Source organism: Cavia porcellus, unplaced genomic scaffold (genome assembly GCF_034190915.1).
Source record: "Cavia porcellus strain 051 isolate PalLab524CR breed Dunkin Hartley unplaced genomic scaffold, mCavPor4.1 scaffold_22, whole genome shotgun sequence".
In the NCBI taxonomy this organism is placed as follows: domain Eukaryota; kingdom Metazoa; phylum Chordata; class Mammalia; order Rodentia; family Caviidae; genus Cavia; species Cavia porcellus.
Window position 1 is genome coordinate 20,778,910 of NW_026947505.1, and position 18,806 is coordinate 20,797,715.

At 44.1% G+C, this 18,806-nt stretch overlaps 1 protein-coding gene across 2 annotated transcripts in view; it reads left to right on the forward strand.

The window, feature by feature from the left end:
• Akap12 (A-kinase anchoring protein 12) overlaps nucleotides 1-18,806 on the forward strand; it is an 87,645-nt gene that overhangs the window by 52,541 nt on the left and 16,298 nt on the right. The window contains exon 1 of one of the 2 annotated variants that reach the window (XM_063232908.1): nucleotides 11,597-12,164. The exons of the other annotated variant lie outside the window; for it this stretch is intronic. Within the exon in view, the coding sequence (XP_063088978.1) occupies nucleotides 11,747-12,164 (418 nt within the window). The 5' untranslated portion in view covers nucleotides 11,597-11,746. Of the gene's footprint in view, nucleotides 1-11,596; nucleotides 12,165-18,806 lie in introns of those variants that run through there. 2 annotated transcript variants of the gene reach the window in all.

Sequence of the window (18,806 nt, forward strand, 5' to 3'; positions counted from 1 at the left end):
AGGCTGGGTGACACCGAGGTGGAGGGTGTGGGGCAGTTGTGGGATAGACAAGGAAGGATGCAGCGTTGCTGTGACAAGTTGCCAGGTCATTCCCATCCAGAAGGCCTGGAGACTGAAGCAGGAGACGCGTGTCAGTGGGAGCAGAAATCTCTCGTGCAGCTCCAGAGCTGTCCCTGGTTTCACCCTGGGCATCAGACATTGAAATTTGGCCGATCTGATGTGAGATGTGCTTTCCAGGAGTTGGTACCAAAAAAGAACTTCATTAATTTTTTATTCTGAGTATGTGTTGACACGATGGGTATGGATTAGACGAAATCTATCAAAGCCAAGCTTGGTTTTATTCTTTTCACATAGTGGCTACTGGACGGTTTTAGGCCGCCCTGGGCTGGCTTGGCTCCCACTTTTCTGCAGAGACTGCCCTGCGCATGGTGGCTGATTTTTCTTCTGAGCCCTCACCTCCCCCTTACTCCCTTTGGTTAGAACTTGTGGCTAATATCAGAGCCTCTTTCCCCTTTGGCGCGAATCTGCTTTTAGGTTTCTAATTAAGATGTTCCCAAGGCTGGAGAGCTCCCAATCCTGATTTAGAGCATCTTGTTTCTTCCCCCTCTTCCTTCTTTCTTAATTGAGAAGGTGTCTCATTATGCTGCATAGGCTGGCCCCAAACTCTGGCTTATGTGGTACTCCTGCCTCAGCCTCCTAGGTAGCTGGATATATAAAACCACCATACCCTGCCCACCTTCATTTCTGATATAAGATCATATCAGATCATAGCTAGGTGTCTGGCTGCTAGTTATAAAAGTCACAAAGAAAGGTATGCTGTAGGTGATTTGGAAAATGTAGACAAATCTTGACATGGAAATTGCTCATAATTCCCACTCTTGGTCTGCCTTTCTGGGCTCTTTTTGCCTCCGCCTCACATGTGTAGGTATAAGTCATTTTTAAAAGCAAAGTTTGGGTTACATTAAATATGTCACTTCTATTTTACTGTGAACAAAGAGGTGCAGGCATGTATGTGAATATGGACATTTTACTTGACATTAGCTGTTTCAAAAGTGCCATTTGCCTTAGAAAAGAGGTTCTTCAGCATCTCCCCACTGTTGGGATACTTGGATTCTTTATTAATGTTATATGTTCCGAGGGGTAAATATGAATCACACACATAAATCTTTACCCCCTACTTGATGTTTCAAGTAAAAGAGTTCATGGATTCAATAAGGGAAGAAAGAATTTAATATTTATGTTCCACTCCCCTTAGTACTCAGATTGAGTGGTACTTTTTTTTGTTTTAAATATAAGACAAGGTTTTGTTCTGTAGTCCATTCTGGCCTCAAAGTCATCATCCTCCTGGCTTGACCTCCAAAGTGCTAGGATCACAGTTGTATGCCACCATGCCTGGCTCAAAATGAGTTTTTAATGTTTATTTCTCCATCCTGCTGTTTAAGTGATTCCTCTGTTCCTTGTTAGCTTCTCTATTGTATCAGACAGTACCTTTGAAGGACTGTTCTTCAGATTATTTATTTGGATATTTTGAGTGAGAAATAACCACATGTATATATGGTCCGATTAAACTGCATCATAAACTCAGATGTTTTGGTCTGTGTTCTTAGCATGGGGCAGAGACCCGGAAATACTCCGTGCCCCAGCGAGGCTGCTGCAGTGTCCCTAACTTGCCAACAACACTGAGACTTGGTGTGCAGGGAACCTCCTCAGTCCACCGGGCCCACATCTGCAAGTCCACCAGTCCTATAGCAAGAGCAGAGCGAGTGTGTTGGTGCTGGACCCTCCTGTCTCTCTCTTCTTCCTCAACGTTGTCCTCTGTGATACAGGAGATCGGTTGTCACACAGCGTCTGCGTACGAGGTGTTACCAGCACTCTAGAGGTGACTTAAAAAGGGGAGAGCCCAGGTGTGGTGGTGCACGACTTCTTAGCTATTCCAGGGGCCGAGGCCATGGGAGCACAAGTTTCTTCTGTCCAGCGTGAGCAAATTAGTGAGACTCAATCTCAAAATACAATAAAAAAGGCCAGAAATGTAGCTCAGTGTTGGAGCACCTGCCTAGCACATGCCAGTTAACCCCTTTCCACTCGACCCCTCCCACCACCAATAAAAAAATAAGCAAATACTTTTTAAGATGCGTGGGGAGGGTATGCATAAGTCATATTGAATCCACTGTATAAGGACTTGAGCATTGCAGGGCTTGGGTATCCTTGGGAGGTTCTGGAGGATGCCTGGGTTTGTTATGTCTTCTTTCAGTGAGCCCATTTGGAGAAAATTTAAAAATTATTTTTCACTGACACATAGTACATGTGCGTATTTATGGGGTACCTTGTGGCCTTTCAGTAAAAGTGACACGACAGTGATCAGATGATGCTGGTTGACATTCATTATCTCAGGCATCTGCCACTGCTTTGTGTGGGCAGCAAAGTCTTCTCTGCAGGCTGCTTTAAATACTATATTCCATTAATTGATGCTGAGCAGAGTAGCCTGGCGTCCAGTAGTACATATTAGCTTCTGTCTTATCCAGCTGCTCCTCTGTGGCCACTGAGCATCCCTGACCCCAGCCCTTCCAGGAGAGCGCCTTTTAATTCAGTTTGTGATCATCCCAGAGCAGGTGAGGGAATAACACTGTAGTCTCCTGTGGCTAAGAGTTCATCTGTCCTTTTCCGGGCAACTGGGTTTGATTGGGTGTGTGCTGACTGCAAGCCAGGTTGAAAAGAAAACAAAAGGCAAGGAAGGCAGAGAGAGAGAGAGAGAGAGAGGGAGAGAGAGAGCTGGGCGTGGTGCAGGAATCTCATCTTTCCAGGCTGGCTCCATATTTGAATTGAATACTTAAGTGTTGCTGGGCGTGGTGGCGCACACTGTAACTCCCAGGACTCTGAGACAAGAGGATCCATGTGAGTACAGGCCAGCCTGGGCTACCCAATGAGACCCTGTCTTAACAAGCAAAAAGTAAGTAAAAAACAAGCAGGCCTGAATGAGCTGCAATTCATATTGGTTGCAGGTGACTATCTAAAGTATGTGGGTCACTCAATAGCTGCAGATGATTGATTCTGAGCTGTGAGTGGGTTGCCCTGAGAACTCTCCATGACAACCTTGCCCCGAAGGAAGCTGAAAATCAAAGTTGTTCAGTTGTCTGACTAGGACCCTGTGCCTGGGGAGACCTCAGCCCTGGCCCAGAGCCCATGCTCTAAGGACATGCCCTGCTTTCAAATGAATACCAGGTCCAGGGGAGGGGATTCCTCAGAGGACAGGGGTCAGTGCTGACGCCTGCAGGGTCTCACTGCCCAGGAGCAGTGTTGCAGGGCTTATGAGATCAGGAGGAATTTGCCTTATCTGTTTCCACCATATCACTTTCCTTCATTGTAGTTTTCTTGTCTTTTTTTTCTTCCATTATGGTGTCATATAGTAACATAAAGTTTACCATTGTAATCATTTAAGTGCAGTGGCACCGGGTACAGTCACATTATGGTGCAACCCATCACCAGAACTCTTGTGAGCTTGCAAAACTGAAACTCCTTCCTAAACATTAACTTAGCAACAGCCAGCCTCCTTATGACCCCGGAGAGCATCATGCCATTTCCTGCATGGATGAGGCTTGATTCCTCAGGAGGTAGTCATGCAGTCTGGTTGGCTGTCCCTTGGTGCCTGATAACTCTGGAAATCCCCCAGAGATTCTGAAATTTATCCACATCTCTTATAAAATGGGTTAGGATTTGTGTATAACCTATGCACATCCTGCTACATGTATTTTAAATCATCTCTAGATTACCTGTAATGTCTAATGCAATGCAAATGCCGTGTATAGTTGCTGCACTGTATTGCTTATGGACAGGGAAAGATGAACATGTTCAGTATGGAAGCAATTGAAAAAAAAAGTCTGGACTCCGGGAGAACATGGCAGACAGACAACAGCAACTACCGGAGGCTCTCTGAAAGGCTCGGCTCAGAGGCCAGGAATGATGCGGACTAAGGAGACATGAACCGGTAGAGATATGCTCTGCTGACTCAGGAACGAACTGGGCTGAGAGAAACCAACTTGGAATGCAGTCCTGGCGCTAAAATAGGAACAGAAAAGACTCGGTGTGGAGGCTCGACCCCGCGCCATTGGAAACCGCGATTTGGGTTTCCCGCCGCCCAGGGGCTGGCTGCCTCCACAGCGGCTCAGCAAGGAGAGATGCGCCGAGCTCTGGGAACGGGAGTCTGCGAACGGAGTCGGAAACAGGACGGACAAGGAGGTGTATACGAAAACTGACTGGTGGTGAGGTGAGTGAGAAACTGACCCCCTACCACAGTTTGACTCCAGCGGAGGACTTTCTGGGCTCAGGCAGTCCTGTAAGAGCAGGGCGTGGTGGCGACTCCAGCCACACATTCCCCTCTCGGATGGGATTGGTGAAAAGTGCCTGGCCTGAGTGACGCTGCTGGCGGACTCCCTAGGCTGGCCTAACCCAGATCCCAGAGCCTGACGGTGGCCCGGAGGAGCGACCGACTCCCGAGTAGGCTGCCTCCTCCGCAACTCCCTGGTGCGCAGTGGTGGGCGGGAACAACTAGCCAGCGCAATTTGATCAGGCTGTGGCTGACAGGCAGGGAAGCCGGGCCTCCCATGTAAGCTTGCATTTTATAAGGAACAGAAAATATGGGGAAGGGAAGCAACAAGAAAGGCTCCTCGGCCCCCAATCCTGAGAAACAGGCAATAGTGGACACCGCACCAATATACATTAAGTGCCATATAGAGAGCCTCATAGACCAATTCGGGAATGAAGTTATCAACGACCTGAAGCTAGAAGTATGCAGAATAGTTAGAGAAATGCTAAGCACCACCCAGGAAAAAACAGATGGTGGAATGGAAGAACAGAAAAAGAGGGGAGAATTGCTTGATGGAGAAAACAGAGAAAGCATTGAGTATGTGAAGCAGGTTCAAAGGGACTATCAAGAAATTAAGAAGTCTATCCAAGACTGGCATAACAGCTTGAAAGAAACTAAGGACAGACTATCTGAACTGGAGGGCAGACTTGAAATATGGGAGAATGAAATGAAAAACTTCTTAAAAATAACAAAGAAACAAACAGCAATAATACAAAGACAAGAAGATGATAAGAGGAGCCATAACTTAAGGATTAAGAACATAAAAGAAGAAGTAGGGACACAAACAAGTGAACTACAAAAGCTACTCACAGAAATAATCCAGGAGAATTTTCCTAATTTAGCAAAAGGTAAAGATACTCAGATGTATGAGGCATACAGGACCCCAGCTACCTACAACCCTAACAGAGCAACACCCAGGCATATAATAATAAAAATTCCAGAAATTCAATACAAGAACAGAATATTAAAAGCTGTAAGAGACAAGAAACAGATCGCTTACAAGGGAACACCCATCAGAATTACAGCATATTTCTCTTCACAAACCATCAAATCACGAAGAGCATGGGGGGAAATAATTCAAGCTTTGAAAGATAATAATCTCCAGCCAAGATTGAGATATCCTGCACAACTGTCCCTGGAAATTGATGGAAAAACAAGGTGCTTCCAGGATAAAGAGAAACTGGGGGAATTTGCAACCACTAATTCAACCCTACAGAAAGTATTGCAGGATATTCTAAAAAAAGAAAAATACAAAGAACCCAGAAATAGTGGCGGGGAGGCCACAACGAATGGAGCAGAGAACAAAATGAAGAAGACAAACTGACAGCTACTGACAGAAAAAGAGCTCAACAGAAATGAGACAGAGAAGATTGGATGATAGGAACAGCTATTTTGGAGAAAATGACATCTTAATAGGTAATGCTGATTTAGTACCATCTTGTTTTGAAGTCTCATCTAGCTTTTGTTCTTCTGTCTCCAATGGTCTAAACAGGTTGTATCTTATTGGATTTTGTTATGTACGATAGTATAATCAAAAACCTTTTAAAGACAAGGAGATTATACAGAGACCATTGTTCATTTTCTGTTAGTCGATTCTAAATACTCTATAATGCTGTCTTTCTCTTAAATGGTTTTACATTGTTTTGATATACTTAATGCTACAGTATATGAAGTTGTACTCAAGGACTTCAGGGAGGGAGTCAATATGGTAACTACTTTTGGGTCGGAATTATCTGGTGGTGAAACACTATTCTGCTTAAATGGTTATGTTTTGATCTGCCCTGTTTCACTGTTATGCCCTCTTTTTTCTCAATCTCCACTCCATTATTTACTTTTTAATTTTTATCCATTTAATTAAAGGGAAAAATATAGCAGGATATAATATAATAACCCACTTTGACTTTCTATTATCTCGATTTGAAGCCCTGTATTACTCTCACCATCTTGTTTTTGACTGAGGTTCCTCTATTCTGTTTTGCTGGATAGTATCAGGTTCGAAAGTTTAGGCATCAGCTGAGAAGATAATGAGATTCATTATAACGCCCATTCTCGTTGACTTTTATCTACTTTTGAAGACCTACAATATCTCCAATGTTTTGATTTTGTCGGTTTTATTCTTTACTGTTTTGTTCAATTGTATTACAACTAATGATATAGGCAATTCTATTAGAAATAGCGGGAGGCATTATGGTAACCATTGTTGATCACCTTGTATTATGTTTTTATATTATCTATTATGTCCACCCTTTTGACTTGACCGATTCTGTTCTGTTATGTCACATTTGGTTTTACTCTCCTCCAAAAAAGCAATAAGAACCGTGGGAGCAATGAAACCCAAAATGTGTAATAGTCACTGTACAAAAGAGAGGAAAAGAAAGTGCTCTAAACTATATAACTGCATGTATATTTAAATGTATAAGATAGAAAATGATATCACAGAGTTTTATTGGATCATTGAACAGAACTGTTTGCAGTATCATTGTTGGAATGTCCACTCTACAAACTTTAATTTTGTGACTTGAACAATTATTTCTAAGATGGCAATATGTAATCCATTAACTAGTGATTTCCTACTGCGCATTTTTTTCTTCTGTAAATCTGTATAACTTGTACCCCTTCACTGTTTTTTTTTCTTTCTTTTCTTTTCTCCTTAAATAAAAATAAAAAAAAAAAAAAAAAAGAAAAAAGACAGTCTCTGAAGTGAAGTCTGCTGGCACCTACTGGGAATTCCAGCTCTTTGAGAGGCTGAGGCAGGCAAATCACAAGTTTGAGCCCAGCCTGGACAATTTAGAGACTTAGGAAGACTTTGTCTCAAAACAAAAACTAAAAATGGCTGGGGATGTAGCTCTGTGCAAAACGCCTCGGTGCACACCTGAGTACAACTTGTTCCATTGGTAACACAGTGCCAGCTGGATACGAGACCCTTGCAAATACAGTGCCGGCTGGCTATGAGTCAGTGGTTTTTATCCTATACTCAGAACTGTTTGCCATCAGCACCATCAGTTCTGGAACATTTGTTTTATTTCATGAAGAACCCCCAGCTGCCAAGAGTGGTGGGCACATTCCTGACATCCTATTTACTCAGAGAGTTCGGGGCCAGCTTGGACCACCTATCAGAACCCTTTCTAAAAGGGTGATGCTGATGCTATGGGTCAGTGGTAGCATGCTTGGCTAGCAAGCATGTGGCCCTCGGTTCCCCTATCACACACACAGGCACGCAAGCCCTGCGCCAGTCAGCTATCACACCCTCTCTCCAGACTCCAGATCTAAGTAACCATTCACCTATGTAAATAGATGGACTTAGGCAACATGTACTCTTTTGTGTCCAATGGCTTTCACTTGAAGCTTTTTAGTGGTCACCTGTGTCGCTCCCTGCAGCAGTATCTTGTTCGTTTCACTCATTTGAGTTCCATCGCATCCCCACACCAGGTATGCTCTGTCCTTGTGCTGCTGATGTGTGTTTCGGGAGCTTTCACTTTTAGCTATACGTATGCTGCCTGTATGAACACTCAGGTGTGCGTGTTTGTGCAGATGCGTATTTCATGCCTCCTGGGTATACATGAAGGAGAACTGCTGGGACATCTGGTATATACACCTTGTGAGAACACACTCACAGCTGTATTATTATTATTTTACATTCCTCGTACAATAACAGTACAGCACTTCTGACTTCTCCATTCCTTGTTAACGTTCTCTTTATTTTTTTCTGTTTGGTAGCACTGGGGATTAAACTCATGGCTTTCTCCCTGAGCTACATCCCCAGGCTTGATTTTGAGACAGGTTCTGGCAAAGTCAAATTGTACTTGAACTTGTGATCCTCTTGCCATAGCCTGCACGAGTTCTGGGATTACAGGTGTGCACACTTTTTTGGTTGCTGTCTTTTAAATTACCATCATCCCAGTGAATCTAAAGTGGTAAAGACTTGCACTTTCTTTTCTTCACTGGCCATTTGTGTATCTTCTGTAGAGAAATGCCCACTGCATTCAATTTTTCCTTTTTAAAAATTGCTGTTTGTTGTAAAGTTTTTTAGTACCGGGACTCAAACTTGTGACCTCATGCTTGCTTACCATATTGCAAGGTTTTAGAGATGACACCCAAAACCTTCATGGTATATTTCTAGCCTCATTTCCAGTTTCCATCCCTGCCCCCACCTCCGCCTCCCCAAGTTGAGTCTGAAGTTGAAAGAAATTATGGCACACACTGGGCAGCCCCCAAGGCAGAGCCCCCCACAACTTTGTCTGTGGCCCATGCACTGCCTTCCTTGGAACCCAGGTGCCCCATCTCTTCAGCAGCTGGAGTACGAATGCTGTCTCCAAGCAGAGAGCCACCTCCTACTTGAGTGTGTCTCCCAGTCACGGCCAGGGACAATGTGGGATTGTTGGGTGTTCAGCGCACTAAATAAGAGCCAAGAGCCAGTTTGGGAAAACTTTTTTCTCTGTCATCCACCTTTGGACAATATGGTAAAGCTATTTTTCTCTAATTTTTGCTTTGCATGGTGATTCTACCTCTAAAATTCTGGTTTAATAAAACTAGAGAATGCAAGTGTTAAGAAAGGGAAGCCGCCAGCACTGCACGCTGACCTCACATCCGACCTTTCCCTGTGTGTTTATCCTGATGGATGACTTTTCTTTGGAGCTGCAGACACAGAGGGGCTCACTGGGCAGCCGCGCCAGCAGCCTGGCCTGGATTACTGTCCGAGGTAGAGATCAAAGCGCAGCTATCTGCTGAGAGAGTTGACAACTTGCCACGTAATCTATTGCTATGCCTTGTGGTTTTAACCGCCTCTTGCAGAATCTCAAATCAAATGTGTGTGTTGTCACCAATGCTATAAAAAGAAGGGGTGGGGGTGTCCAGGTGCCAAAACTGGGAAGCAGTGTTTTTTTTTCCCTCCCCTTGAGTGTGGGTCTTAAAGTCTAGCAGTGAAATCCTTTCCCATCCTGTTCAGTGGAATAGCTAGCTGCCTCTGGAATTGGAACAAAAAGTTGCTGGTGATAGAGCCGCACGAGGTCACAACACACAGAAGCCCCTGGAAGTTGAACCGGGGTGTTTTCAGAAGGGGCAAAAGCGCTGACCATGTGCTGGATACAACAGAGGGTGCTGAGACTTCTTGGAAAAGGAGCTCATATAATGTACCCCACTAATTCCACCTCCAGACTCCTCATCCCAGACCTCCAGAATCCTCTAGGCCTGGGGTCCAGAGGAAAGAAATGGGCAAGCTGCCCTGCTTCTTCGACAGGGACTCTATTGAGGGACAATAATCCAGCCATGTGTGACACACACCAGACTCAGTATAATTGAAGCAATTTGTGAACCGAAGTTAACACCCCTCTTGCATGATGAAAGGTTAGGAAACTGCTAAGTGGCTTTGTCTAGGATCTGGGACAAAGGCCTATCGCTCTCTTCACTTAGACTTACAGAGAGACTGGTGTCTGTTGGAATAAAAGACGAAGCCAGGTAGTATGTGGCTAGGCCTAAACTGAGTTTTTAAAAACTAGGTCTGATTTTTAAAACGAAGTCTTCACTTTGCTCACGCTGGGGCTGAATGTGGTGCATAGCGCTCTCTGGTGGCCAGAAGGAGCAACTGCGTGCCTTGCCTGCTGGGTCGTCTGGGCTTCAGTTTTTGCTCTTTGTCATTGCTTTGCCAGCCTTGAGTGCAAGTGGGCAGGGAACCAGAACTGAAAAGAAGAGCAACAGCAAAAACTTTCTCATTGTTAGCCAGGGCAATCAGATCAGGCTGGCAAAAGGCTGGAAGGAAGAAACCAGGGAATTGAATGAACCTGCCCTGCTAACAAAACCGAACTATTTTCAGGTTTTTTTTGAGACAGGATCTCACTATCTAACAGTTTAGGCTGGCCTTGAACTCACTTTGTACCCTAGGCTGGCTTCCAACTTGCAGTAATTCTCCTGCCTCAGCCTCGTGAGTGCTGGGATTACAGCACTGTGCCACAACACATGGCAAAACGGCTCAAATTCTGAGGACACACCAATTCACTCATCACTTGTGTGTCTGCATGGGATCAACCTGAAGCTTCAGTGGGAAAGAACTGAATTGTGGAGCTCTCTGTAGAGGGCGGATGATGGAAATTGACTGTAGGGCCTCACACCAGCTATGCTATATCTCAGCCCTATTCTCTGACCTGTCCCTCTCCCCCAGGCTTCAATGAATTGCCCAGGTTGGTCTTCAGCTTTAGACCCTGTGTGCCATGGCATCTGACTTGCTTTATGTTTTGTTTGTTTTCTGAGACAGAGTCTTACTATGTAGTGCAGGCCGGCCTTGAATTTACAACAGTCCTGTTTTAGCCTCCTGAGTGCTAGAGTTCAGGTGTTACCACCATGCCTAACCTGGCTAGAATTTTTTACTTACATATTTTGGGATGCTAGGGCTCAAACCCAAGGCTTTATCTGTGGTAGTAAGTACTCTGTCCCTGGCATACATCCCCAGCCCACTAGAGTTTGTGAATTTTTAAGTATAGGTTTTGAAGCAGAGTGTGGTGGCTCACGCCTGTAATCCCAGCACTCGGAAGTCTGAGGTGGGAGGATCGTTGTGATTCGAGACCAGCCTGGGCTACAACCTGAACTGCATAGCGAGACCTCCTCTCAAAAAAGACAAAAAAAAAACAAAAACAAAAACAAAACAAAACAGGTTTTGAGCTGGGCATGGTGGTGCAAGCCTGTAATCCCAGCACTCCGGGAGGCTGAGGCTGGAGGGTAGTTGTGATTTGAGACCAGCCTGGGCTACAAAGTGAGCTCAAGGCCAGCCTGACCTGCATAGTGAGACTCTGTCTCAAAAAGATGACGAAAAAGTAAGTATAGATTTTGATTTCCTTTCCCTATTTAGGCTTGTACACCCGAGATATGAAATATGATAGTGTCTCTATGCTGGACTACAGCATTGCTTGATTTAAATGTTCAGCTAACTTCTACCCCGCCCCCCTTCATGCTCAAGTATTTCTACCTTTTTTTTGTACCTGGAATCAAACTCACCCAGGCAGGCCACTTAGGCCGCTGAGCTGTATCTCCAGCCCAAGAATTTCTACTGTTTAAAGGGGGCCTCAATCAAAGAAATTTTACAGACACAATTGCGATATTACTTTGTAATATCACTTCTCCAGAGAAGTCGGGAAACGGGACTCATGCGCATTGCCAGGTCTTTGATGGATCCGGGGTGTCATTGGGGTGCGTGTGTGAGAAACAGGTGGTGAAACGTGAGACATCCGATGTCAAGGGGAACCGCGTTTTGCACCTCATCATCTTTTACTCAAACCGAAAGATACAGAACGCAGCATTAAAGGCTCAGGAAAATTGGCTCTGTGCGCGTTACTTCCTTGACGAGCCAAGGCGCGGAAAGCAGCGACTTGCCAGGGATGAAGTCACCGTTGTGATCAGATGCCTCTGCCCGGTCTCGTTCATCCGGCCACGCGAGCCCCTCCCGCGCTGGGCGCTGCCGACCCCTGGCCGCTGACCCCTGCCCGGGAGGATCCTCTGTGTGGCCGCCTGGAACCGAGAGGTGCGGGCAGGGCCCGGGAGGGCGGGACGCGGCGGCGGGCGGGGTCCCCTATAACAGGCGGGCGCCTCCCTTCGGGCAGCGTCCCTCCCTGGCGCTGCCCGCAGCCGCGGAGGCTCCGCAGTGCGCCTTGGCCCTGGAGCGCCGAGTCCTCTCCGAGCGCACCGACACCTCGCGGGCTGGCGAGGAGGAGGCTGAAGCTGCAGCCAGCTGCCACAGGAGGGCAGGGCAGGGCAGGGCCGGCCAGCGCAGCGTCCCTGGAGCTGCTGGCAGATATGCTGGGGCCCCTGAGGGTCACAGGTAGGTCGCCGGGAGCCTGGCTCTGGGCGCTGATTTCTGCTTTTCTCCTTAGGGAAGCCTTTGAAGGGATTTTTGTTTCGGGTTGTGCGCCTTTTCCTCTTGGAAAAGGATGGAAATGGATGGAAATCAAATAGAAAATATCTGATTTGTGTGAATTTGAAAACAACTTGTATAAACTTATCGTCTGCTAGAATCATAAACAAACTGAAGTTCCTACTTCCAAGAAGTTGTGGGCATGCAGCATTTTGGTTTGTTAGGACTTTAAATAAAGGTGCGCTTCATGGTGGCGGAGACTGGTGCTGTTTTAACTAATTGACCCTACTTCCAAGAAGTTGTGGGCATGCAGCATTTTGGTTTGTTAGGACTTTAAATAAAGGTGCGCTTCATGGTGGCGGAGACTGGCGCTGTTTTAACTAATTGATTAATTCACCGTGCTGGGGGTGGAACCCAAGGCCCCCGCAGGCCAGGTAAGTGCTCTACCACTGAGCTACACCCTCAGCTCTTCCTGTGATATTGATAGAGCCACACATACCATAAACTTGGTGGCTACTGTAAATCACAGCAGTCTGAGAGGCTGAAGCAGGAGGATTGCACTTCCAATCCAGCTTGGGCAGCTTAATGGCTTAGCCAGAACCTGTCCCAAAATTTAAAGAAAGACCTCACACAACACAGTGTGAGGTCACTGAGTTAAATTTGCAGTGTTGGTGTTGGGGGTGGGGGATGGTGGCTAGCAGACAATACCATTTAGGGATTGTTTAAAGATGCATTTTTCTCCAGCTTGCTTTCTAGGGATTTGGCTGTGCAGATTATTTATTTATTTACTTACTTACTTAGGGTTTTTTTTTTTTTTTTTTTAATCGGTACCGGGGATCGAACTCACAACTTCCTGCTCGCAAGGCAGGCACTTAATGCCACTGAGCTAAATCCCCAGCCCCTTAGTTATTTTGAGGTAGAGTCTCACTACATATTCTAGGCTGGCCTCAAATTCAGTGATCCTCCTGCCACAGGTACTGAGATTACAGGTATATGCCACTATGTGCAGCCTGAATTAGAATATTTAATACATTCAGGTTACCCACATCAAACTTTTAGCTCTTCTAACTTGGTAGTTGATAAGCTTGTTTCTGTAGGAACTGACAAGTTTTCCTGTCTCTTTCCTTCAACCAAGAAAATACAACTCCGTTTTCTAATTTCAATTTGTAAGCACAGCTTGTTAGTTAAATTTTTGAAATCGTTGCTGTCAAATGGTATTTTTTTTTGTTGTTGTTGGTTTTTTAGTTATGTATTCTTAAAAGTGCCAGTACAGAATTTCTAGGACCCTAGATATTTTCTCAATTTAATTGTTTCAGCAAAGCCTTCTCCTCCCGTGAATTTTTGTTTTCTTTTTGAGACTGGGTCTCACTATGCAGTTTGGGTTGGTCTTGAGCTCACTTTTGTAGCCCAGGCTGGTCTCAAACTCGCTGTGATCCTCCTGTCTCAGCCTTCCAAGTAGTGGGATTAAAGATGTGTGCTCCTATGGAATTTTAAATGACTGAACGTTTGGCAAAACTAAAGACATCTGACTTCTACAGATTATCTGTTTACTTTGAGATTTCCTTCAAATTCATTCTCCAAATTAACTCACCTAAGGTTTTCTACTGTTTACCAGTGTGAAGTTCTAATGTGATACCTGGAAACTGTTATATTCCAAATGAAGAACAATGAAATATACAAATGCCCAACTTGCTTTTGGTGTGGTTTGTGGATATTCACAGCTGAAAGAGGGACTTTATACTTCTTTTTGGGGGGGGGGGCATTTTTTGTATACAATGTGATTTTTATCACTATGATTAGTTTGTTGCATGCTGAGCTTCTCATGGAAAAGGTGGTCTTTTTAAGTAGTAAGTCAGGATTAATCAGAGGTGCCAGCTGGGTTGTTAAAAATCCAGTTTTTCACATAACCTCGGTAGAATGGTAAGTGAACAAGCACATGGGAAGGTTGTCTAGTTTTTTAAGGCAGTCTCCAGTGCCTGCATCTGGTGCTTCTTGAATTTTACCCTTATTACAGTGTGGAAAGGAAAGATGTGGTACAGTTTTGCATTTCTGTCTGATCGTAAAAATCTGCATGAAAATTTAACAGCAAGTAAATAGTTCCTAGTGGGACAAGTAGAAAAAGAAAAAGAACTTCCAGTATTTTGTTTTGCTCTGCAAGTTTTCCTGTTAAGGATCATTTGTTTGTTTGTTTGTTTATTGGTGTACAGTGAAGAATTTTATTTTCTTCAGGTTCTGGAACCTGGAAGTCCCAGATCAAGGTGTCAGCCAATTCAGTTACAGTAAAGAAGATTTATGATTGGTAGGGTTTGTTTTGTTTTGATTTGAGACAGGGTCTCCCTATGGTAGTTCTGGCTGGCCTTGAACTCTCTAGGTAGCCCAGGCTGGCCTCGAATTTGTGAATCGTCTTGCCTCAGCCTCTTGAGTGCTAAGATTGCAGGTTTGTACCACATGCCCCACTTGATCGGTAGTTTTTGAAATAGTTGTTCAGAATCTTGAAAAGCAGTAAAGAGTTTTGAAAAGCTGGCATAAAAGATGAATTAAACATCAAGATTGTGATGTCTTTGGGATCACTCATTTAAATAGGAAAGAAGAAAGTGGTTGTAGGCTGGTGATTTAGCTCAGCAGCATAGGCACCTGCCTTGCAAGCAGGTGGTTGTGAGTTTGATCCCTGGTACCGATAAAAAGTTAAAAAAAAAAAGTGGCTGTGGTTCACTTTAGGACTATGTGATTTTATTTGAGGGAGTTGTATAAACAGCACAGTGCATTAACAGGACTGATGTTGCTTTTGTAGGAACAACTTTGGAACCAGTTTTCATTTTAAAACTAGAGCGAATCTGTTGCTAGTAACCAGTGGCCAACCCCCACCTCCCACCCTTGCACCTGAAATTTAAACCAGGGAACTCGGATTAGGAAGGGATTGTTTATTCACTTTGCATGCTATTTTGCCGTGGCTGCTGTCTTAATTTACACCTATCATTGAGAATAACTGAAAACAGCAATGCTTGGAAACTCATGCAGAAGTACCGAGAGCTAAGTAAACTAGAAAAGGAGTACTCCAACATGCTCTATTCTAGATTGTTTATAATGTACCTCCCTGTGCAAATCAGTTTTCAAAGAGGAGACCCAGGTTTCTAAACTTCAGTAGAAGCAGATTAGAGACCTGAGACATGAAATTGATCCCTTCATGACTGCTGCCTGAGTAACTGCTGCTCATGGAGCATTGTGATTTATTCCACACCAGCCTGCAGATACTGGCTTCTTAATCTGTGTCGCTTTACATCGTGAAAGTAAATTTCTCATGGCTTGGTAGTTTACCCAGGGCTTCACAGCTATGAACATAGCCAGGCATGGTGGCACATGCTTATAATCTTAGCACTCTGGGAGACTGAGGCAGGAGGATTGAAAATTTGAGTTAGGCTGAACAATTGAACGAGATCCTGTCTCAAAAACAAGGGGAAGGGATTTGCTGAGGATTAAGCTCAGTTCGAAAATCCTGGGTTCAATCCTTGGGACCGAAGGGGGAAAAATGGAGCAAAAGCACATACTGTGAACTGTGGAGTACCTTGGAAAGGCCTCTCACACTGTGTGGATGTCCCTGTCTGTCTCGTGGTGACCACGTTTGTACGTGATGGTAAGGCCAGGGGCAATGCTCCTGTGCTGAGGTCTGACTCTCTGGAGTTCAAATTCCAATTAAACATCTCCTCCTGGAGGCTTTGTGATGGATGAGCTTTAGAACAAGGGACTTGGGTGTGTTAGGGTATAAGGGATGGATTTAGAATGTAGAGAATTCTGGACTAATTCCAGGACAGTGCTACACATGGAGGAGGCGGTTAACCAGCTCCAGATGGCCCAGTCAGCCGCCCTTATGTGCTCGGGGACAGAGAGCACTCGTTATTCTAAACCTCAAAAAATGAATGCTGTGATTTTTGCAGTATTGTAGTATTTTTCTGCAAAATGATGTGCCCCTGAAACCCCAATAGCAAAATTTGGATGAAAAATTAAAATTTTGTAATATATATATGAAGACACACACTTTTTTCCTTATAAGCTGTCATGTAAAAAAAGTCAAATTATACTTTGCTCTTGACCTCTAAGCATAGTCATCACTAGGTGTCCCCTGGGAATCGGCGGCAAGACCCCCTCAGATGACTAAATCTGAAGATGCTGATTTATAGATATCATTGCCTTTAACCTACAGCATCTTCCATATTCACAGTGCTGTAAATAGTGCTGTTCAGGGAGGTGATGAGAACCATCTGTACATGTTTGGTCCAGACACAATTCATTCTCCAAGTGTTTTTGTTCCGAGGCTGGTTGACTCCAAAATTTGAAGCCCACATTGTGGCGGACAAAAGGCCGAATGCATTTGACGTCTGTGATAACGGTGTTCTGGGAAGCGAGACATGTAATGCCGCTTTCATTCATGGAGGTGGGTAAAAGCCAGGCCACACCAGACACATGCCATGTGAGACAGTGGGAGGGTTAGCGCCTGCCCCAGTCTGGTACTGAGGACAGTGCTGAGGCCAAAGCTGGTGCCTTTTGGAGTGGACGCCCTGGCCAATCTCGTTCGATGCTTTGGCTGTCTGATACTTCATGGGCACTTGAGAGCCAGCCCTGCTTCATCCTGGGGGTGAAAGCAAGTATACGTATATATAAATATGGGTTTTCATTATAATTTTTATTTTTAAGAGAATAAAACCAAACAAAATAAGTGGAATGAAACCAATCAAAACAAAACAGTGGAAGTTATATTTGACTTCAGAACAAGATAATAGGAAGTGAAAAGTGGCTGCCATAATATATCATATTTTTTAATATGATGCCTGTGCCATCAGATATAATAAAATCAAACCAAAAACAACCAGAATAGAACCTATCAAAACAAAACAGTGAAAATGATACAGGTCTTGGAAAATATTAGGGAATTAACAGTGGCTACCATTTTCCCTTTTTAGATGTTTCCTTCCTTTCACCTTCACAGTATTCGTTGTATTTTTGTGTCCCACTAACGCCTTCAGTTTTTTATACTAGGGAGAAAACATGATGTTCACCTAATTGAGTCCAAACCATTTCACCCAAGAGCATGATTACAAAGTTACATACATTTACCTACAAGAGCCTGGTGACTATCCTTCTTCACAGCTGAGTAGCTTTCCATTGTATAAAAATGTTGTATCTTTCTTATCCATTCTATGTTTGATGGGAGCTACCCCTGCTGTTTTCTGGTTCCCTGTCACGTGGAGCATTGTTTTCTCTCCTTTGATTTTTAGTTAATGAATTTCCTTTGAAGGTAATGTGTTTCTTGTAACTGCTTATCGATGGATCTCTTGTTTCTTGATCCAGTCTGCCTGTATTTCTTCTTATTGGTGAATTGAGGCCATCTGTATTAATAATGATTGCAGCCAACATGCATTGGTTCATCTTTGCCATGCTTTATTCTTGTCATTGGCTCCCTACTTTTCCCCTCCACTCAATTGTCTGCCACATGTGGCAATCTCACTCTGCTGCTGTTCCTGGAACCCTGGTCATTTTTATTTCTCTCTAGAATGTCCTTCAGTACTCTTTGTAGGGCTGGTTTGGTGGTTGTGAGTTCCTTCAGTTGTTCCTTGTCATGCAAGCATCTTATTTCTCTTATTAATTTTGAAGATAGTTCTCAGCATACATCAATCGGAATTGGAAGTTGTTTTCCTTCAGGACTTCAAATACTTCACTCCAAGCTCTTCTTGAGTTGATGATTTGTGTCTGCCATGATCCTGATGGGTTTCTGTTTACAGGTGATCTGTTTCTTTTTGCTAACAGCCTTTAATATTCTGTTCTTATGCTGAATTTCTGGATCTTATTATATGTTGGTGTAGATTTGTTTTGGTTATGGCTTATTGGAGTTCTACATGCCTCAGGTCCTTTTCCCATGCTTGGGGAGTTCTCAGCTATTGCTTCTGTAAAGTCTCTTTATGTCATTTGTGTTGAACCCTGCTGACACTTATCACTCATTATTTTTCTTTGCATCATCTTGCAGCCATTGAATTGTTATTGCCTGGTTGGTTCTTTGTTACTTTTTTTTTTTTTTTTTAATTGGTACCAGGGATCGAACTCACGACTGCCTGCTTGCAAGGCAGGCTCTTATGCCGCTGAGCTAAATCCCCAGGCCCGGTTCTTTGTTATTTTTAAGAGATCTTTCCTTTTGTGATGGCTAGCTGCCATCCTGTCTTCAAGGTCTGAAAGTCTTACCTTCAGTTTCAAGCAGTTTTGCTAGCTTTCCATGGACTTTTTAACTTTCTGGATATCTCTTTGAGTCTGTTTCATGCATTCCAGTTCTATATTGTTCATTCAAGATTTTCCTCATTCTCCTATGTAAGTTCCTTTTTGATCTATGTCTTCTTCAGATATGCTCAGCAAGCTTCATGAAGTAGTTTCTTTACTTCAGTTGACAGCAAGCATCCCAGAAATTGCAGGTGTTGGACTTTTACTTTCTTCCATGTGCTCGTTGCCTGGACTTGTTCGGTTTGGGCTGGAGGCCAGAGATTGCCTTTTTGCTCTTTGTCTTGACATTTTCCCGAGTTCCTCTGACTAGTGAGTTGTGGAGTCCCAGACACTTCCCACATTGGCTAT